Raw genomic sequence first — 25,995 nt, 5'->3', positions numbered from 1 at the left:
ATCCCAGACTAGAGTTGAAAACTGAGGGAAGGAGGGGGGGGGGGGGGGGGGGGTGTTGTTGATGCGGATGAGTAGAAGCTGAATAGGAGCATTTCCCACACGAGAAACGGGGTAAAGGCAAAAAGAGGCCACCAAACCCCTACGTCGCCCCCGGTGACAACTCCTCACATTCCGCTGGGTCTTCGCCCGTTATTCGCGAAGCCTGCAATGGGCTACAGACGAAAGCGGCTTCATAACGGGTTTTTTTTGTCCGCAGATCCTCTTGCTGCAGCTGTCCTTCCGAGAGCCAGGAGGACAGTCTCGCGTGTATATTTCAAGACAGCGGGCCTAGTTTCTCCTTCGCTCTTCACTTCATTGTGGCTATATTCGGCTGAGTAAATCCTGGGAATACATTGACCATTTAAATCCAATTAGATATATTTATAGCAGTTCTGACATCAGACATTTATATGGTGGACGTTTTCTATTGTCCCATTGAACGGATATAATGGAGTGAATTGCACGAGGGGAGCGAGAGTCAGTAGTTTTCTTGCGTGTGATGATAGGAGACACAATGACGCTGTTGTCTCTTTTGGGTCGGATCATGCGTTATTTCCTCCTGAGGCCAGAGACATTGTTTCTGCTATGCATTAGCTTGGCCTTATGGAGTTACTTCTTCCACACGGACGAGGTGAAGACCATCGTCAAGTCTAGCCGGGATGCGGTGAAGATGGTGAAGGGGAAAGTGGCGGAGATAATGCAGAACGACAGGTTGGGGGGCCTGAGCGTCCTAGACGCGGAGTTCTCCAAAACCTGGGAGTTCAAAAATAACAATGTAGCTGTGTACTCCATTCAGGGGCGGCGTGACCACATGGAGGACCGCTTCGAGGTGCTCACGGACATCACCAACAAGAGTCATCCGTCTATATTCGGGATATTTGACGGTCACGGTGGTGAGGTATGTATCAAAGGTGTGGGTGTCTTTCAAAAACACAGCCTAAAATAGGCCTGAACGGTCAGCATCATTATCATCATTTTCCTCGGAGTTGGCCATTTTAGGGAATGGGAATTTTAATCTAGATTGGCAATCCGCGGCCTCAAATCAATTTAAGAGTATATGCATTGATTTTATTCGATCTCAATTGATCTCAAAACCAACATGGCTAAACGTGAAAAACCCTGTTAATTCCTCATTGATTTATTTAATTCATACTAACAACTTCCATAAATATTTGTCCAGTGGAGTATTTGCATATGATCTCAGTGGTCATTGTGCCATAGTATGTATTAGAGATAAGAAACCTCAAAATACTCATAGTTTAATTAACCGCAAAATACTCATCGTTTAATTAAGAAGACACATACAAAAAAAATCAAAAATCCCCTCCGGTGAGGGAGACATGACATGCACTACTCTGATTTAGGCACTTTCTCCTGTATTCCTGACCATGGATTGGTTCTACAAAATGTATCCCCCATATTTATTCCTCTGGCAGATAAACATGCCCATTTTAAACAATTCAGAGTGAAATATAGATCTAACCTTCTTCTGAGCTATCTGAGCGTATTCAAATGAGAAATCAGCCCTGGGCCAAATCAAGTTAACTGGCAGTCTTTCAGACAATTGAGAAACAGATGTACTCAATTAATAAAGCTAAATCAAGCTACTTTTTAAGCTCTATCTTTGACTCTGCTGGTGATCCTTCAAAATTTTGGAAAACAGTAAACGCACTGAAGAGTACACATTCCTCTTCTTCCCTGCCTCAGCAAGTTCTGTCTGACTCTGGCATCATGACTGAGAAGAATGGGATAAGTGATGCTTTTAATCATCATTTTATCTCGGCAGGCTTTTTATTTGAGCGAAACGATGGTTTAATTGACCCTAGTCAGTCATTCGACTGCTCTTCCCTCTGCCAGCCTCTAGCTGACTCGACGGTTAACCAGTCAGCTTCTAATGAATCTTTGTTTTCATTTCAACAATTTACTATCTGTGATGGGCTAGATGCCTTGCTTAAGATTGATGCAAAAAAAGGGTCTTCCCCAAACTGTTACCACAAAGTTGGAAGCACAGAATCGTCTAGAATGTTATTGTATGCTGTAGCGTTAAGATTTCCCTTCACTGGAACTAAGGGGCCTAGCCTGAACCATTAAAAACAGCACCAGACCATGATTCCTCCTCCACCAACCTTTACAGTTGGCATTATGTATTGGGACAGGTAGTGTTCTCCTGGCATTCACCAAACCCAGATTCGTCCATCGGACTGCCAGATGGTGAGCGATTCATCACTCCAGAGAACGCTTTTCCACTGCATGGAAACCCATTTCATGAAGCTCCTGACTAACAGTTCTTGTGCTGACAGACAATTTGTTCATCCTCTGAAATGAAATTGGTGATACAGTTTCCGCTGGCCTATTCACTGTTTAGTAGGCCCTGTGTGTGCAGCCTACCAGTACCTTTTGATGGAACTAGGATCACCCCCGTTGTGCTCCTTTTTTGTTTTTCTTGTGATGTCATCAGCACAAACACATGGGGGTTGAATTGCGTATGCGCACAGAGAGGCTGCCTTTGAGGCTTTGTGTGTCACACACATGGGTGTGAACCTTTTCCCCCCTTTTTCTGTCAAGGGTCAGTGAATTCCCAAAGGAGCCTCTAGACCACATGTCTGGTGAACCATCTGCCACTCCGGTGTCCTCAGTGAGCCTGGAGGCGGGATTCTCTTTCTCACAGACACTATCACACGCTATTACACGCTATTACAAAGCTATTACACACTATTACAAAGATATTACATACTATTACAAAGGTATTACAAAACTATTACACACTATTTCAAAGATATTACAGAAAAGCCATATCTCTGTCCAGTGTTTGTGTTCTTTTGCCCATCTTAATCCTTTCTTTTTATTGGCCAGTCTGAGATATGGCTTTTTCTTTGCAACTCTGCCTAGAAGGCCAGTATCCCTGAGTCGTCTCCTCACTATTGACGTTGGGACTGGAGTTTTGCGGGTACTATTTAATGAAGCTGCCAGTTGAGGACTTGTGAGGCGTCTGTTTCTCAAACTAGACACTCGAATGTACTTGTCCTCTTGCTCAGTTGTGCATTGGGGCCTCCCACTCCTCTTTCTATTCAGGTTAGAGACAGTTTGCGCTGTTCTGTGAAGGGAGTAGTACACAGTGTTGTACTTCTCTCGCAAGAAGCACTGCTGACTGGTGTAACAACAGGAATCTTACAAAGTCAAAATAGCTCATGGAAGACCTCTTTATAAGGTTCTAGAAACACACAGTCAAGGAGAGTAGACGGTCTTTCGCTTCCACTTTTCTCTCCTATCAAGAAGCCGCTTGGTTTGATGAACCTCATGTTTGTGGTCCTCTAAATCTGACTCAAAGGTCTGAGCAAAGGCAAACAGAAGCTCCTCATTCAAGGATGTTGTAGTCTTTGGGTTGAGAGACTGGACCCCTTTCATTCTCTCGCAATTTTTCTTTGAAAAACGCCTCTGCAGCTCAACTGTGAGACTGTCTCTTTCTGAACTGCAAGCCACTTGAGATGAACGTACGAGCCAGATACAAACTTATAAAGCTTCTGCAGGAGAGCAAAAAAAGTTAACTGCCTCGGGCACTGATTTTACAGCATCGACAAGAACCAAATTCAAACAATGTGCATTACAGTGCACATAAAATGCAAATCGCGCACTGTTTTTAATCCGTGCAGACACATCAGAATGCTTTTCGCTCGTGACGGATGCACCGTCATAGTCTTGCCCCACAAGATAATTTCTGCAGTCCAGACCATGTTTTTCCAAGGCAATCAATTATCATTTTAGTGAGACCTGCTGCATCTCAGCTTTCAGCTGACTGAAATGTTTTCATTAAATCTTTGGATTCATCTGCAATTACACTGAAAATGTCACTTTTTTTTTTTACTTCTCTTATTACTTCACTTTGTACCATCTCAGCTTAGCCCTCAACAACTTCCTTCTGGATTTGGTGACTTGTGTTCTTAGCATTGCCATTGCCATTGCATTCATTTTCTTCTCTATGAGATGGGTCATGCTTTGCCATTTCTTCTAAGATATTGTCTCCAAAAAATGACCCTTGTCGTGAGAGTCATCAGACTCTGGATGACCTCTCTGCACTATATTTTGAGTGGCAGTTAATAGGAGCATATCTGCAATTGTTTTAATGTAAGTACACTTTTCCTCAACTTTATTTTTCCGGTCCTCATTTATGACATCTAACATTGATGAGTTGCTGTCAATAGCCCTTTTTTCTGCTGATTCCAAGCATACATAGCATTGATATGATGCTCTGCCTTCGAATGGAGCTTAAAGAATCTTTAAACAGCGCCTTTTCCCCAGTTACAAAAACCTAACTGTGTGTGAAGGCAGATTCAGGTGTATTGGGCAGAGAAAAATGCCTACAGGTGAAACAGTAAGTCGAATCTTGACTTAGAGAATATTCAAACTATGAATTGTCCTTATACCAGGAGCTGTTAAAAGCCACTTTCCTAGTACCATGCTGAGTTCTGGGAAATGTTTTCAAACACGGCTGTACAGGACCATCTTCTCTGGATCTTGAAATGTCTGAAATACACGTTAAATAATGTGTCATATCTCTATGGAAATGTATAATTAAGGGATCCACACGATTAGATACTAACAGCTGCTAACTAAAATGTGTAGTTTAAAGTATAGGCCTGGCCTACCATTGGGTCCTTTAGGAACAGAAGTCTGATATCTTTCCCTTTTTTTCATGTTTATTTGACCCTATGCAAAAAATATGGTTACATCTAAGCATCCAATTACCCACATTCTAGTCCAATCTCAATCTTAATTACAAATCCCCATTATCATAACTGTACCGTAAAACTGTATAACTGTACCTTAAGTTACTAGTTAGATCATGGCTATCCCAACTCTGCAGTAAGTAACTTAGCTAGCTATAATTTCTTACACCTTTACGATAGCAAACAGGCTATCTGCAAATTGTGGTAGTCTTTTGAGTAACGTTAACAGATTCATAGTAACAATTGTTCGTTTTGAGTTCAAGTACGAAAATCTAACTGAGGTAATGGATTTCAAGTTGCTGAATGTTAACTTGCCGAACACTGACAGCCGCAGCCTACTAGTTACCCCACATTAGCTAACTGTAACTTACGACACTGCACTGTATATGCGTGTATTACTAGCACAGATGTAAACATAATGTTGGATAAATTGTTAACCGATCCCTCTTATCTGATTAACTGTCTGTTAATGGAGCCAAAGGTCTAACATTAACCTACACAGCGACTCAACTTTCGTAAAAGTTGTTCAGGAAACCTAAACCCGATGCTAAACCTTAACTTACTTCAAATATGATGCTTTTGCCGATCGTGAAAAGAGCTTGTGGAGCTGTGGAAATATTCTCTCTTCTTCTGTATGTTCTTCTTATTCTTCTGTGTCTCGCAACCAACGTTAATATTCTCCCTCATTCTTGATTTTAAAAATGCGCCGCCGAACGTCAGAATAAATGCTTCTTTCAACAAGAGGTGAAATGAGATGTCAATCAGCATCAAACTGCCAGTAGCGAATTACATTTTGGGGTGGCACCCTGGGTGGCCAATCAGGTGTCAGGGGTGTCCAATGCCACCCTGGACACCCCTCTTGCTCCGTCCCTGTGCACCGGGGCCTCCCACTCTTCTTTCTATTCTAGTTAGAGGAAGTTTGCCATTTACAACATTAACAATGTCTACACTGTATTTCTGATGAATTTGATGTTATTTTAATGCCCCAAAAATGCTTTTCTTTCACAAACAATAACATTTCAAAGTGACCACAAACTTTTGAACGGTAGTGTACATATGAGATGGGTAACGTAAGATATGTAAACATTATCAAAGTGGCATTATTTAAAGTGACTTGTGATCCATTTATTAAAATGGCCAATGATTTGAGTCTGTATGTAGGCAGCAGCTGTGTTAGTGATGGCTGTTTAGAGTGATGGCTTTGAGATAGAAGCTATTTTTCAGTCTCTCGGTCCCAACTTTGATGCACCTGTACTGACCTCGCCTTTTGGATGGTAGCGGGGTGAACAGGCAGCTGCTCAGTTGGTTGTTGTCCTTGATGATCTTTTTGGCCTTCCTGTGACATCGGGTGCTGTAGGTGTCCTGGAGGGCAGGTAGTTTGCCCCCAGTGATGCGTTGTGCAGACCGCACCACCCTCTGGAGAGCCTTGCGGTTGTGGGCGGTGCAGTTGCCATACCAGACAGTGACACAGCATGACAGGATGCCCTCAATTGTGAATCTGTAAAAGTTTGTGAGGGTTTTAGGTGACAAGCCAAATTTCTTCCGCCTCCTGAGGTAGAAGAGGCGCTGTTGCGCCTTCTTCACCACACTGTCTGTGTGGGTGGACCGTTTCAGTTTGTCCGTGATGTGTACGCCGAGGAACTTAAAACTTTCCACCTTCTCCACTACTGTCCCGTCGATGTTGATAGGGGGGTGCTCCCTCTGCTGTTTCCTGAAGTCCACGATCATCTCCTTTGTTTTGTTGACCTTGAGTGAGAGGTTGTTTTCCTGACACCACACTCCGAGTGCCCTCACCTCCTCCCTGTAGGCTGTCTCGTCATTGTTGGTAATCAAGCCCACTACTGTTGTGTTGTCTGCAAACTTGATGAATGATTTGGAGGCATGCATGGCCGCGCAGTCATGGGTGAACAGGGAGTACAGGAGGGGGCTGAGCACACACCCTTGTGGGGCCTCAGTGTTGAGGATCGGCGAAGTGGAGATGTAGTTTCCTGTCTTCACCACCTGGGAGGCGGCCTGTTTGGAAGTCCAGGACCCAATTGCACAGGGCGGGGTTCAGACCCAGGGCCTCAAGCTTAACGATGAGCTTGGAGGGTGCTATGGTGTTGAATGCTGAACTATAGTCAATGAACAGCATTCTTGCATAGGTATTCCTCTTGTCCAGATGGGATAGATGGGGCAGTGTGCAGTGTGATGGCGATTGCGTCGTCTGTGGACCCGTTAGGGCGGTATGCAAACTGAAGTGAGTCTAGGGTGGCAGGTAAGGTGGAGGTGATATGATCCTTGACTAGTCTCTCAAAGCACTTCATGATGACAGAAGTGAGTGCTACAGGGAGATGGTGATTTAGTTCAGTTATCTTTGCCTTCTTGGGTACAGGAACAATTGTGGCCATCTTGAAGCATGTGGGGACAGCAGACTGGGATAGGGAGCGACTATTACATAGCTATTACACAAACTTTTACACACTATTACATGTGCATTTTAGAAGTCACAAATGCCACTTTAGTTTACTCATTAAGTATGGCGACTGTGTCTATCTTCGCAAATGGAAATACTAAAGGATTTATGTTGATGAATTTTTTTTTATTTTTTATCTAGGCCATTTACTTCTTAGGAGTTTGTCCACCATGCATGTATTGTAAGATGAGACCCACATTAGACCTTATATTGACTACAGAAGAGAGGTATTCAACTCTGCCATTTTGAGATTCACGTGGTGGTCGTTAATCCTCTCTACTTTTTATCTTATGGTAATGCTCATCTCCTGCAGCCTAATAATTTAGTCCACAAACTGTTGGCATCATCTTCAGGCAGATTTGACTGTGTTCTCTATGTTATTGGCTTTTTCTTATGTTAAAATGTTGTTGTTTTTTTGTGTTGTATTACCAGTCTTATATGTACACTGAAAACGAAAGCCAGTTCAACCTACATCAGCTTTCAACCATTAGTAGTACTATGTCTGTCATGCTATTCCTTCTCTAAATAGGTTGGCAAGATCCTGTTAATATAAGGGCCTTAAGGCTTTGAATAGAGTTGTTGTTGTTGTTGTTGTTGTTGATGTTGTGTAGTGAAGGCTGGAGGGAGTCTGATTGGGCGGGCTGTTTACATATCTATCTGGACCTTTCTGCCTATTCCTGTCCGGTCCCCCATCCCTCTGTGGGCCAATTACCACCCCTGCTGTGTGTCTGTGTTTGTGTGTTTTCTGTGGTCATGGTGACAGAGTGACATGCATTAGCTATTACTCTGCAGGCTGGGTTACTTTGACCTTGTTCTCAGTGGGATTTTTGCCAGAAACACACAAATCAGAGTCCACACACACACACGCGCACAAACTTAACACATAACAAATTCCAGAACTGCAAATGTTAAATCCGTCCCAATATAAAATAAATAATGAACCGAAGATCGCCATGCACCTCTGATGCTTTCTAAAGCAGACAACGTGGTTCATTGTATACACACCATGTTCATTTATTTGCATCAGTGTGTCAATGTATCGACTCCAACTTCCCTGCCTGGTTTGGCTTACTAGAGACAGTTAGGTGGAAACATGGAAAGACGCCACGCTGTAACCATAAAGGCGCCAGGTTCCCCTAGATGGCTGTGAAATGACCCCCCATGCCTGTGACCTGCTGGTCGTTGGTGAACGTGATTTAGGCCTCCTTGATCATGTGAGGGAAATGTTATGTTTTAAGTATCAAATCAATGCTACTTCATAATCACTCATTAGATGGGTTCGTGCAGGTGACTGACTGATCGCTTATGGAGGAATCCTCACTATCACTGATTCTCAGCTTGGCAGTCGACCAGAATATTGCTATGGGAACAACCGAGGTGTCTCAGTTTCAAGGTCTCAACTTGGAGAGAGAGAGAGAGCCTCGTTAGGTATTGGCCAGTCACATGTGCGAGCCACCGGTAGTGATGAATTAGTTATGCTAAATCATGCAAATATAACTTGTCTGTGTATAGCTGTATATAAGACAGCAGCTGGGACCGCCCCAACAGAGCTTCTGATAGACCTGTAGGGTGTGCAGAGTTTGTTGTAACCTCTCCAGCTTGCTGATAATAAAAAAGTGATTCATTTTAAGATCGGCTTCAGGTGTCCCTTGTGTTGAATTTCCACCACAATCTGTTGGCAGAAGTCTCTTGGTAGTTCCCATCCATCTTTTTCATTTGGAGTGGAACTCTTTGTGTCTCGCCTGTCTCTCTGTCACAAAAAGGACCTGGCCAACTCCCGTACCAAACATTCACCTGCCTTCTTCGGATACTCTTGTGACATGAAACGAACAAACCGAACCGTAGTTCTTTCACTATTTTAGAGGCTGGAGCTTGGTGCACCAGCATCTGAGAGTGGAAGGCGGCTCTGTTGACCCAATGCTTAGGTACACTGTGCCCAGGCTGGCCACATAGGCAATAAACCTGGCTTTCAGCAGCTGGGCAGAGTGGTCCTGCAGCAGGACCAAGGAGTTGAGCCCAGATTACCACAGGAGAGAGTTGTTAATGTCTACATGAGGCAGGTCCCCTTTACAGTAGGTACACTGTTCACAGGCTGGCCACGTAGGCAATAAACCTGGCTGTCAGCAGCAGGACCAAGGAGTTGCAAATAGTCTGGGTAGCCATTTGATTACCTGCTCAGGAGTCTTATGGCTTGGGGGTAAAAGCTGTTGAGAAGCCTTTTGGCCCTAGACTTGGCGCTCCGGTACCGCTTGCCATGCGGTAACAGAGAGAACAGTCTATGACTGGAGTGGTTGGGGTCTTTGACCATTTTTAGGGCCGTCCTCTGACACCGCCTGGTGTAGAGGTCCTGGATGGCAGGCAGTTTAGCCCCAGTGATGTACTGGGCCGTATGCACTACCCTCTGTGGTGCCTTGTGGTCGGAGGCCGAGCAGTTGCCGTACCAGGCAGTGATGCAACCATGCTCTCATTGTTGCAGCTGTAGAACCTTTTGAGGATCTGAGGACCCATGACAAATCTTTTCAGTCTCCTGAGGGGAAATCGGTCCTGTCGTGCCCTCTTCACGACTGTCTTGGTGTGTTTGGACCATTCTAGTTTGTTGGTGATGGGAACACCAAGGAACTTGAAGCTCTCAACCTGCTCCACTACAGCCACGTAAATGAGAATGGGGGCGTGCTCGGGCCTCCTTTTCCTGTAGTCCACAATCATCTCCTTTGTCTTGATTACGTTGAGGGATAGGTTGTTATTCTGGCACCACCCAGCCAGGTCTCTGACGACCTCCCTATAGGCTGTCTCGTCGCTGTCAGTGATCAGGCATACCACTGTTGTGTCGTCTGCAAACTTAATGATGGTGTTGGAGTCGTGCCTGGCCATGCAGTCGTCGGTGCATAGGGAGTACAGGAGGGGACTGAGCACGCACCCCTGAGGGGCTCCAGTGTTGAGGATCAGCGTGGAAAATGTGTTGCTACCTACCCTCACCACCTGGGGGAGGCCCGTCAGGAAGTCCAGGATTCAGTTGCAGAGAGAGTTGTTTAGTCCCAGGATCCTGAGCTTAGTGATGAGCTTTGAGAGCACTATGGTGTTGAACGCTGAGCTGTAATCAATGAATAGCATTCCCACGTAGGTGTTCCTTTTGTCCAGGTGGGAAAGGGCAGTGTGAAGTGCAATAGAGATTGCATCATCTGTGGACCTGTTTAGGCGGTATGCAAATTGGAGTGGGTCTAGGGTTTCTGGGGTAATGGTGTTAATGTGAGCCATTATAAGCCTTTCAGAGGACTTCATGGATTCGGACGTGAGTGCTACGGGTCTGTAGTCATTTAGGCAGGTTACCTTAGTGCTCTTGGGCACAGGGACTATGGTGGTCTGCTTGAAACATTTTGGTATTACAGACTCAAATCAAGGACATGTTGAAAATGTCAGTAAAGACACCTGCCAGTTGGTCAGCACATGCCCGGAGCACACGTCCTGGTAATCCGTCTGGCCCAGCGGCCTTGTGAATGTTGACCTGTTTAAAGATCTTACTCACGTCGGCTACGGGGAGCGTGATCACATAGTCGTCCGGAACAGCTGATGCTCTCATGCATGCCTCAGTGTTGCTTGCCTCGAAGCGAGCATAGAAGTGATTTAGCTCGTCTGGTAGGCTTGTGTCACTGGGCAGCTTGCAGCTGTGCTTCCCTTTGTAGTCTGTAATAGTTTAAAGGCCCTGCCACATCTGACGCGCGTGGGGACGACGTCCTTGATGCACTTATTGATAAAGCCAGTGACTGATGTGGTGTACAGTGAGGGAAACAAGTATTTGATCCCCTGCTGATTTTGTACGTTTGCCCACTGACCAAGAAATGATCAGTCTATAATTTTAATGGTAGGTTTATTTGAACAGTGAGAGACAGAATAACAACAAAAAAATCCAGAAAAACGCATGTCAAAAATGTTATAAATTGATTTGCATTTTAATGAGGGAAATAAGTATTTGACCCCCTCTCAATCAGAAAGATTTCTGGCTCCCAGGTGTCTTTTATACAGGTAATGAGCTGAGATTAGGAGCACACTCTTAAAGGGAGTGCTCCTAATCTCAGTTTATTACCTGTATAAAAGACACCTGTCCACAGAAGCAATCAAGCAATCAGATTCCAAACTCTCCACCATGGCCAAGACCAAAGAGCTCTCCAAGGATGTCAGGGACAAGATTGTAGACCTACACAAGGCTGGGATGGGCTACAAGACCATCACCAAGCAGCTTGGTGAGAAGGTGACAACAGTTGGTGCGATTATTCGCAAATGGAAGAAACACAAAAGAACTGTCAATCTCCCTCGGCCTGGGGCTCCATGCAAGATCTCACCTTGTGGAGTTGCAATGATCATGAGAACGGTGAGGAATCAGCCCAGAACTACACAGGAAGATCTTGTCAATGATCTCAAGGCAGCTGGGACCATAGTCACTAAGAAAACAATTGGTAACACACTACGCTGTGAAGGACTGAAATCCTGCAGCGGCCGCAAGGTCCCCCCTGCTCAAGAAAGCACATATACATGCCAGTCTGAAGTTTGCCAATGAACATCTGAATGATTCAGAGGACAACTGGGTGAAAGTGTTGTGGTCAGATGAGACCAAAATTGAGCTCTTTGGCATCAACTCAACTCACAGTGTTTGGAGGAGGAGGAATGCTGCCTATGACCCCAAGAACACCATCCGCACCGTCAAACATGGAGGTGGAAACATTATGCTCTGGGGGTGTTTTCCTGCTAAGGGGACTGGACAACTTCACCGCATCAAAGGGACAATGGACGGGGCCATGTACCGTCAAATCTTGGGTGAGAACCTCCTTCCCTCAGCCAGGGCATTGACAATTGGTCGTGGATGGGTATTCCAGCATGACAATGACCCAAAACACACGGCCAAGGCAACAAAGGAGTGGCTCAAGAAGAAGCATATTAAAGTCCTGGTGTGGCCTAGCCAGTCTCCAGACCTTAATCCCATAGAACATCTGTGGAGGGAGCTGAAGGTTCGAGTTGCCAAACGTCAGCCTGTCACGGTCGTCCTCCTCTTCATCTGAAGAGGAGAGGCGAAACGGATCAGAGGACCAATATGCGGCGTGGTAAGTGTCCATGGTAAATCTTTAATAAAGAAAGTACTGACACTGCATACAAAACAATAAACAAATGACGACCGTGAACCTACAAATTAGACCTGTGCTGACACAAGCCACTAACATAGACAATCACCCACAAACAAACAGTGCAACCCAGGCTACCTAGGTATGATTCTCAATCAGAGACAACTAATGACACCTGCCTCTGATTGAGAACCATACTAGGCCGAAACATAGAAATGCCCCAAAACATAGAAAAACAAATATAGACTGCCCACCCAACTCACCCTGACCATACTAACTAAATACAAAACAAAGGAAATAAAGGTCAGAACGTGACACAGCCTCGAAACCTAAATGACTTGGAGAAGATCTGCAAAGAGAAGTGGGACAAAATCCCTCCTGAGTTGTGTGCAAACCTGGTGGCCAACTACAAGAAACGTCTGACCTCTGTGATTGCCAACAAGGGTTTTGCCACCAAGTACTAAGTCATGTTTTGCAGAGGGGTCAAATACTTATTTCCCTCATTAAAATGCAAATCAATTTATAACATTTTTGACATGCACTTTTCTGGATTTTTGTTGTTGTTATTCTGTCTCTCACTGTTCAAATAAACCTACCATTAAAATTATAGACTGATCATTTCTTTGTCAGTGGGAAAACTTACAAAATCAGCAGGGGATCAAATACTTTTCCCCCTCACTGTACTCCTCAATGCCATCGGAAGAATCCCGGAACATGTTCCAGTCTGTGCTAGCAAAACAGTCCTGTAGTTTAGCATCTGCTTCATCTGACCACTTTTTTATAGACCGAGTCACTGGTGCTTCCTGCTTTCATTTTTGCTTGAAAGCAGGAATCAAGGGGATATAATTATGGTCAGATTTGCCAAATGGAGGGCAAGGGAGAGCTTTCTACGCATCTCTGTGCGTGGAGTGAAGGTGATCTCTATTTTTTTCTCCCTCTGGTTGTGCATTTAACATGCTGATAGAAATTAGGTTAAACTGATTTAAGTTTCCCTGCATTAACGTCCCTGGCCACTAGGAGCCCCACCTCTGGGTGAGTGGTTCCTGTTTGCTTATTTCCTTATACAGCTGACTCAGTGTGGTCTTAGTGCCAGAGTCCGTCTGTGGTGGTAAATACACAGCCTCGGAAAAAAATAGATGAAAACTCTCTTGGAAAATAGTGTGGTCTACAGCTTATTATCAGCTACTCTACTTCAGGCGAGCAAAATCTAGAGACTTCCTTAGAATTTGTGCACCGGCTGTTGTTTAGAAATATACACAGACCACCCCATCTTACTGTGTGCTGTTCTTGCTAGCCGGTGCAGCTTATATCCGGCTAGCGGAATGTTTTCCATGTCGTAATTCAGCCACGATTCGGTGAAACATAAGATGTTACAGTTTTTGATGTCCCGTTGGTAGGATATTCGTGATCGTATCTCGTCTAATGTATTGTCCAATGATTGTACGTTGGCAAGTAATATTGATGGTAAGGGCAGATTTCCCACTCGCCGTCGGCGGATCCTTACGAGGCACCCAGCGCCGTGTCCTCTATACAGGCGTCTCTTTCTCCTGCCAATGACAGGGATTTGGGCCTTGTCGGGTGTCTGAAGTAGATCCTGGGCGTCCTGCTTGTTGACAAAAAAAATCTTTGTCTAATCCGAGGTGAGTGATCATTGTCCTGATATGCAGAAGTTTGTTTTGCCATAAGATATGGTGGCAGAAACATTATGTACAAAATAAGTTACAAATAACGCAAAAAAAACAACATAATAGCACAATTGGTTAGTCACCCGTAACATGGCTGCCATTTCTTCCGGGCGCCATCTTCAATTAAGAGAAGGTTGCACAACATCCTGACTAGTGCCAGAGACACGTCCAAGAGAAGCACACGCAGTAGACTATAGACCACTGAGGGAATGAGTTATAAGAACATGCATATAGGAATGTGTTGTGGAACTTTTTTGTCAGAAGGGGCCGTGTGTTGAATTAAGTTATCCGTAGCTGAGCTCTTTTGGCAAGCATATGGTGAGAGTAACAGAGGAGGTGTGTTAGTTTGAGAAAGCATGTGTATGTTTGCATGCACCAAACCCAACAGACTCAGACGGCTAAATGTTCACCTTTTCAGTAAGTTACCCAAGTCTCCGGAATGAAGAAAAATCTTCCACTCCTCCGCCTTCCAGTTGTGTTTGTGTTCAAGGGCTTTTCTCCAAATAATTTTCTGCAAGTTGGTAAATATAAATGTTTGCTTGTCCCCCAATATCAAATGGAGAGAAATGTCTCCAAAACAAATATCTGTGTATAGAACAGCCCGTTCCTAACTGAGCAGTGTGTCCTTAAACTGCAAATATGTTGCATATTCTCAACTCTTTCTTTTTTCAACCTTTTAGCAGTCCTTATTTTGACCAAAAAGGTAAAAGGTCAGTAAAGTACCAGGAGCCTATCTCCTGTTTATCTAATGTGAGACAACTTGATGTACAAGTTCACCCCCCTGGACAGGATGCCAGTCTATCACAGGACCTTACCTCCAATCTCTCTCCTCAATGCTGAGTGCCAAGCAGAGACTCATTGGGTCCCATTTTTTGTCTTTAGAATGACAGAGCCGGAGCTCGAACTCTCAACCTTCCAATCTCAGGCCAGACACTCTTAACCAACAAGGCCATTACAAGTAAATATTCTTCATTTTATTTTGGTTCAAACTGACAGTTGAGTTTACGGGGTAAATTGAGTCTACAGCCATGAAGACTGCATTGACTTTTACATGGCTCAGTCGTTTGGGCTCTTGGATGGGTAACTACATTCGCTGTTCACTATTCAATGCTCCCTGTGTACACTTAGAGAGAGAGAGAGAGAGAGACTAATGAAGAGTTGGTTGTTTTGATCATTTATTTATACCATTTCACTTCATCATTACACCCCCCCCCCCCCCCCCCCCCCCCTCTTCTTTTCTCTCTCAAATGAATCTGCTCCTACAATTATCACTATGGGTGAAATGAGTTTGTTCGTTAATATCTCATCTGCCTCGGTTAATTGGGTGCCTTGATTACAGGAGTGATGAAAACACAACAACTGTTGATTGCAAAGTGTAACGAATATGCAAACGACATGAGCGTTGGAGCCTCAAGTTTGAGAGAGTTCTGAAAGGTTCTCTACTGAAATATTTCTGAACGTCTAGCTGCTGAATTAGTGTTCAGTGAACGTGATCTGGGGAGAAAGTAGGGGGCAGGGGAAATAAGTAAAGGGCTTGAAAAAGAGAGCAGGAAGGAGGGAGGAATGACGATGAAGAGAGGTTGTTGAATAATTAAGCACAGAACACCTGTTGAACCATGCTTCATTTTCTCTTTCACCTCCCAGACAAAAAAATAACCACTAAGATACTGAATGCCATCCTCTTAATGTCAATCCAACTAATATCACATTTTTACTTGTAGTGAAACAAAGAGGATTCACTGTGCCCACCGGAGTAAGGTAGCTTTGGCGGATAGGAGCGTTGGGCTAGTAACCGGAAAGGTTGCTGGATCGAATCCCTGAGCTGACAAGGTAAAAATCTGTCATTCTGCCCCCGAGCAAGGCATTTAACCCACTGTTCCCGGGCGCTGATGACGTGGTTGCTGATTAAGGCAGCCACCAGCACCTCTCTGATTCAGAGGGGTTGGGTTAAATGCGGAAGACACATTTCAGTTGAATCCCACAGTAATCTCAATATACAGAGTCTTTTTAACATCATCACTGGAAACCAATGTTAACCTTCATGCACACTGTAGAGCTCTTCCCATGGTACTTGATTTAGTCATTATTAACTATTATAAACTGGGAGGTTCGAACCCTGAACGCTGATTGGCTGACAGCCATGGTATATCAGACCGTATACCAGGGGTATGACAAAACATTTATTTTTACTGCTTTAATTAAGTTGGTAACCAGTTTATAACCCGTTCAATAAGGCAAATCAAACTTTATTTGTCACATGCTCCGAATACAACAAGTGTAGACAATGAAATGCTTACTTACAAGCCCTTAACCAACAGTGCAGTTCAAACCCTCAGGGGTTTGTGATATTTACATATTATTATACATTTTTGGGGGGTGATATATCGCCAATATACCACAGCTAAGGGCTGTGTCAAGGCACTCAGCGATGCGTTGTGCATAAAAACAGCCCTTAGCCGTGGTATATTGGCCATATACCACACCTCCTCGGGCCTTATTGCTTAACAATACCATGGCATTGTTGATTACTTGTTTCCGATTGGCTTGACAGGCATTCTAGAGCATGTATTATTTACCTATAATGCACAGTATATTTGCACGGTATTTTACCACCTTTTTCTCCCCAATTTCATGGTATCCAATTGTTAGTAGCTACTATCTTGTCTCATAGCTACAACTCCCTTACGGGCTCGGGAGAGACGAAGGTCAAATGTCATGTGTCCTCCGATACACAACCCAACCAGCCGCACTGCTTCTTAACACAGCGCGCATCCAACCCGGAAGCCAGCCGCACCAATGTGTCGGAGGAAACACCATGCACCTGGCAACCTTGGTTAGCGCACACTGCGCCCAGCCCGCCACAGCACCCTTAACCACTGCGCCACCCGGGAGGCCCTTGAGCTGCTTTTGAAAGCAAAAGTCGAATTGAAAACATTATTGGCATTGTTGAATTCGATTTTCATAATGACAAGCAAGGACGGATGTTTTGGTTAGCTAATCTAGCAAGTCTGGTTGTTTGGCTACCACGGCAACTACTGTAGCTATCTAGTAAACTTGCTAGCTAATTCAGCGGATGTTGAACACATTTCTACCGGCAAATGTGTTACATTATAGCCATGGTTCTATGCGTTCTCTGGAAAATGATAGTCGTGGAACACACCTTCCTCGTCGTTCATTATTTTCCATAGAACGCATAGCCTCTCGTTGATTATCCCTTACACAATTAATTCCTGAACAGCCAGGCATGATTTTATTGACATTAGCAACTCAACCAAGTGTGCGTTTGGGCGTGCATATTAAAATATCTTACAAATAGCCTCCATTCACTCAGTGCTTTATGTTCATTATGTGTAGACATACTGCCATATACATTGAAACCATTTCTACACTGTATATATAAAATGTGCTTGGTCAAATATAACTTCTATGGTCCTGTGCTATGTACAGCTTTTTGTTTAGATATGCTCTTACTGGGTCTTACTGTAAATAATGAATAGGCTCCCTCTAGTCTTTATGAATATTTCTGGTCGCTCCTAGAAAGCATGGTTATCTTTGAGTGTCATGTCGTGCCTTTGGTGTGTATAAAAAGTTTTCAACTTGTATTTTGGGGTCAAGTCCATTTCAATGTATTTCAATTTGAAGAACTTGTTTTGACTCAATTTAAATTGAACCATGATATAAACAGACATTTTGAAACTAAACATCTGATACTTTGTTTACCTTGGCAGCTACCTCCCGAGTGGCACAGCGGTCTAAGGCTCTGCATCTCGGTGCTAGATGTGTCACTACAGACCCTGGTTCGATTCCAGGCTGTATCACAACCGGCCGTGATTGGGAGTCCCATAGGGAGGCGCACAATTGTCCCAGCGATGTACGGATTAGGGTTTGGCCGCCGTTGACTTGCCTAGTTAAATAAAGGTTAAGTATAAAATCTCCTGTCTGTGCTCTTGTAAAATATGGGCACATAGACACTCTATCTCAAGGCCACCATTAATTTACTCAGTATAGTATAGATAATAATCATGTACGTCTTTCAAACATAAAGTTGAGTCTGGATGAATTTGGCTATAAGAAAAAAAGCTAACATTCTGTACATGTAACGGCACGGTGTTGTAACAACAAATCGTTGGAATGTCAACCAGTCAAATAACTGAAATTCAACCAAATAAGGGAAATTCTTTCTCTATCCTCCCTTCTCTCTCTCAGGCTGCAGCTGACTTTGTGAAGGCCCACTTGCCAGAGTCTCTGAGGCAGCAGCTGCTGTCCTATGACAGGGAGAAGAGGGAGGGCGTTCTCTCCTACCACAGCATCCTGGAGCAGCGCATCCTGGCTGTGGACCGAGACATGGTGGACAAGCTCTCCGCCAATCATGACGAAGCAGGTGAGGGACCGTTTTGCCAATAATTAATAAGATTACATGTACAGGGGGAACCTGATCCTAGATCAGCACTCCTACTCTGAGACGTTTTGTGAATACGAGCCCAGGTGTCACACATTAAAAAGGTGGCAACAGTTGGGGAGGGGTTAAGACAGTAGGTCAGATAGTTATCTTCAGTAGGAAACAAAAATATGTGTTCTTATTGGACAAGTTAAGGTAGTGCCTCTCTGTTTCACTCTGTTTTCCACCTATTGAACCTAACCCAGGTTAAGACTGGTCAGAGTTGACCCTCTCTGTAAAACATCCTAATGACGTTCTGCGTAGAGAAAACAGAGAGACAAGGAACACTTTTTTATAAATGTAAAGCACTTTTTTAGATGTTTTACAGATTTTGTCTATGAAGAAGAACAGCAGTATACCTCAAATGTAGTATTATTTGTTATGGCGGCGGTGAAATGTCTCCATGTAGAAGACCTTTTGAAGGTCAAGACATAAAGTCAGTGTCGCATCCCTTTGTTGCCCTGGGAGATTTATTGTCAGCCCTGAGAAATGGATTAGATGCCTGTACTGGAAACAGTACCTTATAAATCAATTCCAATGGAAGTGGAGGACATGGGCAGAATGAAAAGATAAACCTTTGTCAGATAAGTTATTACGGCCAGGAATAGCATTCACTCCTGTTACTCGGATGCTTTCATTGTTATGATATACACTGAGTGTACAAAACATTGGGAACACTTTCCTAATATTGAGTTGCACCCCTTCTTTGCCCTCAGAACAGCCTCAATTCATCAGGGCATGGACTCTAAAAAGGTATCGAAAGCATTCCACAAGGATGCTGGCCCATGTTGACTCCAATGCTTCCCACAGTCTTGTCAAGTTGTCTGGATGTCCTTTGGGGTGGTGGACCATTCTTGATACACACGGGAAACTGAAAAACCCAGCAGCGTTGCAGTTCTTGACACACTCAAAGCGGTGCGCCTGGCACCTAATGTCTTGCCCATTCACCCTCTGAATGGCGCGCAGACACAATCCATGTCTTAATTGTCTCAAAGCTTAAAAATCCCTTTTTAACCTGTCTACTCCCCTTCATCTACACTGATTTGAAGTGGATTTAACAAGTGACATCAATAAGGGACCAGAGCTTTCACCTGGATTCACCTGGTCAGTCTGTGTCATGGAAAAAGCAGGTGTTCTTAATGTTTTGTACACTCAGTGTAAATAGACTATGGCGTTCAGTGTTGCGCTTGATTACTAGACTAGGATACACATTGTATTCTGAGAATGAGAAACACAGGTGAAAAATGTATTCAAGTAAACTTAAAGGGACATCACATACAAAAAAATCTAAGTTCGTCAAATGTTTTCATTACTTCACAGTAGTCTAATATCAAAATAGATCCACGTCCCAGGCCATCGGTTGTGTAGATCTAGCTATGGTTTTGGAATGTAATGTCCCTTTAAAAAAGAAAAAAAAACAATTTCTCTCTCTCTTAGGCACTACATGTCTGGTGGCCCTGCTATCAGACCGGGAGCTAACAGTGGCCAACGTTGGGGACTCGCGGGGCGTGCTGTGTGACAAGGATGGGAATGCGGTGGCCCTGTCACATGACCACAAGCCCTACCAGCTCAAAGAGCGCAAGAGGATCAAGAGGGCAGGTGAGCGAAGCGCTGCATGGATCAAAAGGACCGCAACGTTATGGGGACGTTGTGGAGACGTTTGTGTCAAACCTAGCTCAACTGTAAATACTACAGAGTTAAGTCACGCTAAATTTCACAGGGCTGTTTTAGAACGGAACTAAAAAAGCATTTTGAATGAAAAAAGCTCAATTGAAAATGCTTCTCAGTCCAGCACCAGGCTTAAAGGTCCCGTGCTGTCAAAATGATGTTTTGTTCTGTGTTTCCAAACCTCTCTGCCAATAACATCTACTTTTCCTCTCCCAAGTCAGACCACTTCCAGACAGTCCTAGCAAAATTCTTGCTTCAAAAATAGTGTTTTGCTAAAAAGCTATTTTTCTTTCTTTTTGACCATTTTAATGGAATGTACTTCATTTTTACCCAGAAAGGATTTGATATTGATAATAAAAATCTGCTGCATTGGGCCTTCAAACTGTCCAGGAAACAAACTGTCACAGAAACAAAACACACATTCCCTTGGCTGTGGCAGGCAGTGTATAATTATCCTCGTCAAATGTTTCCCACATTTCAGCAGATCACAATGGCACGCTAGGATGAATCACTAGAATGAATCAGTGTCAAATGGAGAGACTAAGAATTGCAGCCTTGAGTCGCCACCTGTTGGCCCTCTTTGGAAATGCAAACAGTGATGTTTTATCAAATCAAATCAAATTGTGTTGGTCACATACACATATTTAGATGTTATTGTGGGTGTAGCAAAATGCTTGTGTTCCTAGCTCCAACAGTGCAGCAGTATCTAACAATTCACAACAATACACACAAATCTAAAAGTCAAATAATGGAATTAAGAAATACAAATATTAGATCGAACAATATCGCAGTGGCATTGACTAAAATGCAGTAGAATAGAAAAGAGTATATACATATGACAAAACTAAAGCAGTATGTAAACATTATTAAAGTGACCAGTGATTCCTTGTCTATGTACATAGGGCAGCAGCCTCTAAGGTGCAGTGTTGCGTAACCAGGTAGAAGCCGGCAAGTGATGGTTATTTAACTGTCTGATGGCCTTGAGGTAGAAGTAGTTTTTCAGTCTCTCGGTCCCAGCTTTGATGCACTGACCTCACCTTCTGGATGATAGTGGGGTGAACAGGCCATGGCTCGGGTTGTTGATGTCCTTGATGATGGCCTCCCCGTGACATCGGGTGCTGTAGGTGTCCTGGAGAGTAGGTAGTTTACCCTCTGTGATGCGTTGGGCAGACCGCACCAACCTCTGGAGAGCCCTGTGGTTGTGGGCAGTGCAGTTGCTGTACCAAGTGGTGATACAGCCCGACAGGATGCTCTCAATTTTGCATCCGTAAAAGTTTGTGGGGGTTTTAGAGGCCAAGCCCCTAAAATTTCTTCAGCCTCCTGAGGTTGAAGAGGCGCTGTTGCACCTTCTTCACCACACTGTCTGTGTGGGTGGACCATTTCAGATCGTCAGTGATGTGTATGCCGAGGAGCTTGAAGCTTTCCACCTTCACTGCGGTCCCGTCAATCTGGATAGGGGGGTGCTCCCTCAGCTGTTTCCTGAAGTCCACGATCCTTTGTTTCGTTATTTTCCTGGCACCACTCTCCCAGGGCTCTCACCTCCTCCCTGTACGCTGTCTCGTCATTGTTGGTAATCAGGTCTACTACTGTTGTGTCTTCTGCAAACTTGATGATTGAGTTGGAGGCATACGTGGCCATGCAGTCATGGGTGAACAGGGAGTACAGGAGGGGGCTGAGCACGCACCCTTGTGGGGCCCCTGTGTTGAGGATCGGCGAAGTGGAGGTGTTGTTTCTACCTGGGGGCGGCCCGTCAGGAAGTCCAGCTTAATGATGAGCTTAGAGGGTACTATGGTGTTGAATGCTGAGCTATAGTCAATGAACAGCAGTCTTACATAGGTATTCCTCTTGTGCAGATGGGATAGGGCATTGTGCAGTGCGATGGTGATTGCATCGTCTGTGGATCTATTGGGGCGGTAAGTAAATCGAAGTGGGTCTAGGGTGTCAGGTAAGGTGGAGGTGATATGATCCTTGACTAGCCTCTCAAAGCACTTCATGATGACAGAAGTGAGTGCAACAGGGAGATAGTGATTTAGTTCAGTTATCTTTGCCTTCTTTGGTACAGGAACAATGGTGGACATCTTGAAGCAAGTGGGGACAGCAGACTGGGATAGGGATAGATTGAATATGTCCGTAAACACACCAGCCAGCTGTTCTGCACATGCTCTGAGGACATGGCTAGAGATGCCGTCTGGGCCGGCAGCCTTGCGAGGATTATTAGCTCTGACAAATGATAGGAAGCACTAATATATCCTGTGCTGGATTTGGTCAGTGGTGGAAAAAGTACCCAATTGTCATACTTGAGTAAAAGTGTAATAGAAAATTACTCAAGTAAAAGTGAAAGTTACTCAGTAAAATACTACTTGAGTAAAAGTCTAAAAGTATTTGGTTTTAAATATACGTAAGTTTCACAAGTGGATTGAATTCCTAAAATATACCTAAGTATCAAAGTAAAAGTATAAGTCATTTCAAATTCCTTATATTAACCAAAGCAGGCGGCAGCATTTTCTTGATTTTAAAATGTATGGATAGCCAGGGGCACACTCCAACACTCAGACATCATTTACAAACTATGCATTTGTTTTTAGTGATTCCGCCAGAACATAGGCAGTAGGGATGACCATGTGTTCTCTTGATAAGGGTGGGAATTTCACAATTTTCCTTTTCTGCTCAGCATTCAAAATGTAACGAGTACTTTGGGTTGTCAGGGAAAATGTATGGAGTAAAAAATACATCATTTTAGGAATGTAGTGAAGTAAAAGTTCAGATACCCAGAAAAACTACTTAAGTAGTACTTTCAAGTATTTTTACTTAAGTACTTTACGCCACTGGATATGGTAAATATAATATTTATAGATATATATAGATAGTGTACTTTGACTAGGATACAGACATTTCTATGCTCAGTCTGCACTTTTTTCTGTGTTGTTTTCTGTGTACACAATGAATGACCAATGTCCCAGTGTGGAATAATAAAGTTACAGGTAGTTTAATTCAATTGCATTGCACTTCCATTCCTTCACCACCAGGGGGCTTCATAAGCTTCAACGGTTCATGGCGAGTCCAGGGCATCCTGGCCATGTCTCGATCGCTGGGCGACTACCCCCTGAAGAACCTCAACGTGGTCATCCCCGATCCTGACGTGTTGACCTTTGACCTGGACAAGCTGCAGCCCGAGTTCATGATCCTGGCGTCGGACGGCCTGTGGGACGCCTTCAGCAACGAGGAGGCGGTGCGCTTTGTGCGCGAGCGCCTGGACGAGCCGCACTACGGTGCCAAGAGCATTGTGCTGCAGTCCTTTTACCGCGGCTGCCCAGACAACATCACTGTCATGGTGGTCAAGTTCAAAAGTGGTCCTGTGGGGAGCAGGGCTGGGGAGTAGAGATGGTAATGAGGTCACGATGTCATGATAGGGTCATCATTATTGTTAGATTGTCTCTTCTCCCTTGTTGATAGTGTAGCAAGCTATCAACCTGGGGAGGATTGGGAACTGTCGCAACCTGGATACCTGGCATTCTCTTTGACACGCACGTACCCCTACACCCAAAACTATTTGTTTTCATTTCTGACCATAACTTTTGGATAGATACACATTTTTGTTTGATATATGGATTTTACTCTGAAGCTGGAGTGCTAGATCGTCCTGACACACACACCTCCGTCTCACACGTTGGCATTCAGCATGAACACTAATCTCATCCATTCAACCTTTACTGACACACAACTGGAGATCACCCCTTCTGCATCAATGAGAAGATGACTCTGACTCAACCAGCACTGCATACTGTGATCTACTGTTCTCTACCAACAAACAACAGCAGTCAAAGGACAGACAATGTCCTGAAGAGAAAAAAAAAGAAAAAAATTTACCTTTTGGGACTTTTATTGTTGTGGAATGATAAGCCCTTATATCAGCCCATAAAAATGCTGTAAGTTCCTTGGTCGTATACAGGATCAAACCCTGACTTAGCTCCAGCCATTGCCTTTTTTTTGTTAACACAGTCTTAACCAGGCTGATGTATAGTTACTCTATTATGGTACTGGACCTGTATAGGATATTTGTTTAGCCTATCCATGTTTGGGAAAGATCTGTGAATGTTAGCACACAGGTGTTGGTGCTTCCGTCGGAGTCGACTGATTCAAAGGCTACACAGCTGTGACAGGAAGGCTAATTGCCAGTAATATGCAATATGATTGGAGTGAATACTGATGTGTCAATAAGGCCAGGATCATGTTAGAGACCAAGGATGGCCAACTTTGCTCCGGAAGTAGCAGCAGTGTGTGCAGGGTTTCATTCCAGCCCAGCACACCTGATTCAAAGAGTTTTAAGTAATAAAGACTGCACACACGGGTTATCCAGGAACAGTTGGCCACCCTTGTGTTAGTTTTACTACTGTACTACTGTATTGAATACTAAAATTACTACTGTATTTCATAGGTACATTTTATGCTTGAAATTGTGGCAAGCCTTTTATAATTTAACAATGTACCTTATTTGCCTTATTTGTTGTTTCCGTTTTAATATTATTGCCAAAACATATACAGCTGTTTATTGTTGACCTTTACACACGCATACGTCGATGATGTAACAACAAGCGTTGCTTGTAGACAGCTCACCAACAAGTCACTCGTATACTCTGCCAAACACAAAATGTACGACTTTGCTGAATACAGTCTGTCAGTATTAAAATTCAATGCTACCTTGTGAAATGTTTTTGTTGTCCTTATTTTTGCCAATTTGAAAGAGAACGTGCAGAGAGTTAGCTGCAACTGCCCTCTCAGATATAACACGGCCAATTACTTATAAAATATGTATATTGGGTCCAATCACAATTTGCAAGTGGCTGAAACAATCCCACCAGAAAAAGCATCTTCAGCGAACGAAACAGCGCCCCTCTGTCTTAGCGGAGATTTTTTAAATTGTTTTATTATTATTACTAGTATAATTTGTTTTAATTATGCTCCGCTTTAATTATGATGATGTGAGGCCTGAGGCAATTGCCTGTTCTGCCTAATGGTAAAGTCCGCCACTGTGTATGTGACCTTTCTGTAGCCTAATAACCAAGTATAACCAAGTAGTTCCGTACCCCTTCAAACATTCAACCTCCAGCTGCATAGCACCAGGGTCAGCACACTCTCAAATGTTTTTTTTCCATCATTGTAAGCCTACCACACACACACACTATACGATACATTTATTAAACATAAGAATGAGTGTCAGTTTTTGTCACAACCCGGCTCATGGGAAATGACAAAGAGCTCTCTTATAGGAATAGGGCACAAATAATAATATAATAATAAACATTTTGCTCTTTATTTAACCTTCTTACATATAAAACCTTATTTGTTAATCGAAAATTGTGAATAACTCACCACAGGTTTATGAGAAGGGTGTGCTTGAAAGGATGCACATACCTCTGCAATGTTGGGTTGTATTGAACAGAGTCTCAGTCTTACATCATTTTCCACACACAGTCTGCCTGTATTTAGATTTCATGCTAGTGAGGGCCGAGAATCCACTCTCACATAAGTAAGTGGTTGCAAAGGGCATCAGTGTCTTAATAGCACAATTTGCCAAGGCAGGATACTCTGAGCGCAGCCAAATCCAGAAATCTGGCATTAGCTTCTGATTAAATTACATTTTCACAGAACCGCTTGTTGCAATTTCGATGAGGCTCTCATGATTCAGATATTGGTAAGTGGACAGGAGGCAGGGCATGAAAAGGATAACGAATCCAGTTGTTTGTGTCGTCTGTTTTGGGACAAACCTGCGTAATTGCACACCCAGCTCAATCAGGTGCTTCGCTATATCACATTTGACATTGTTCGTAAGCTTGAGTTCATTTGCACACAAAAACATACAATGATGGAAAGACCG

General features: G+C 43.7%; 1 protein-coding gene across 1 annotated transcript; it reads left to right on the top strand.

Annotated features, from left to right (window-relative positions):
- Positions 1 to 7: 7 nt before the first annotated feature.
- On the top strand, positions 8 to 24,827 carry LOC139387294 (protein phosphatase 1L). The gene is made up of 4 exons (XM_071133406.1): positions 8 to 937; positions 18,221 to 18,395; positions 19,890 to 20,051; positions 23,147 to 24,827. The coding sequence occupies exons 1-4, from the start codon at positions 539 to 541 to the stop codon at positions 23,497 to 23,499; spliced, it is 1,089 nt and encodes a 362-aa protein (XP_070989507.1). The 5' UTR covers positions 8 to 538; the 3' UTR covers positions 23,500 to 24,827.
- The last annotated feature ends 1,168 nt before the right edge of the window (positions 24,828 to 25,995 follow it).

Source organism: Oncorhynchus clarkii, chromosome 28 (genome assembly GCF_045791955.1).
Source record: "Oncorhynchus clarkii lewisi isolate Uvic-CL-2024 chromosome 28, UVic_Ocla_1.0, whole genome shotgun sequence".
In the NCBI taxonomy this organism is placed as follows: domain Eukaryota; kingdom Metazoa; phylum Chordata; class Actinopteri; order Salmoniformes; family Salmonidae; genus Oncorhynchus; species Oncorhynchus clarkii.
The sequence above is the reverse complement of the archived record's forward strand: the minus strand, read 5'-3'. Positions and strand labels throughout refer to the sequence as shown.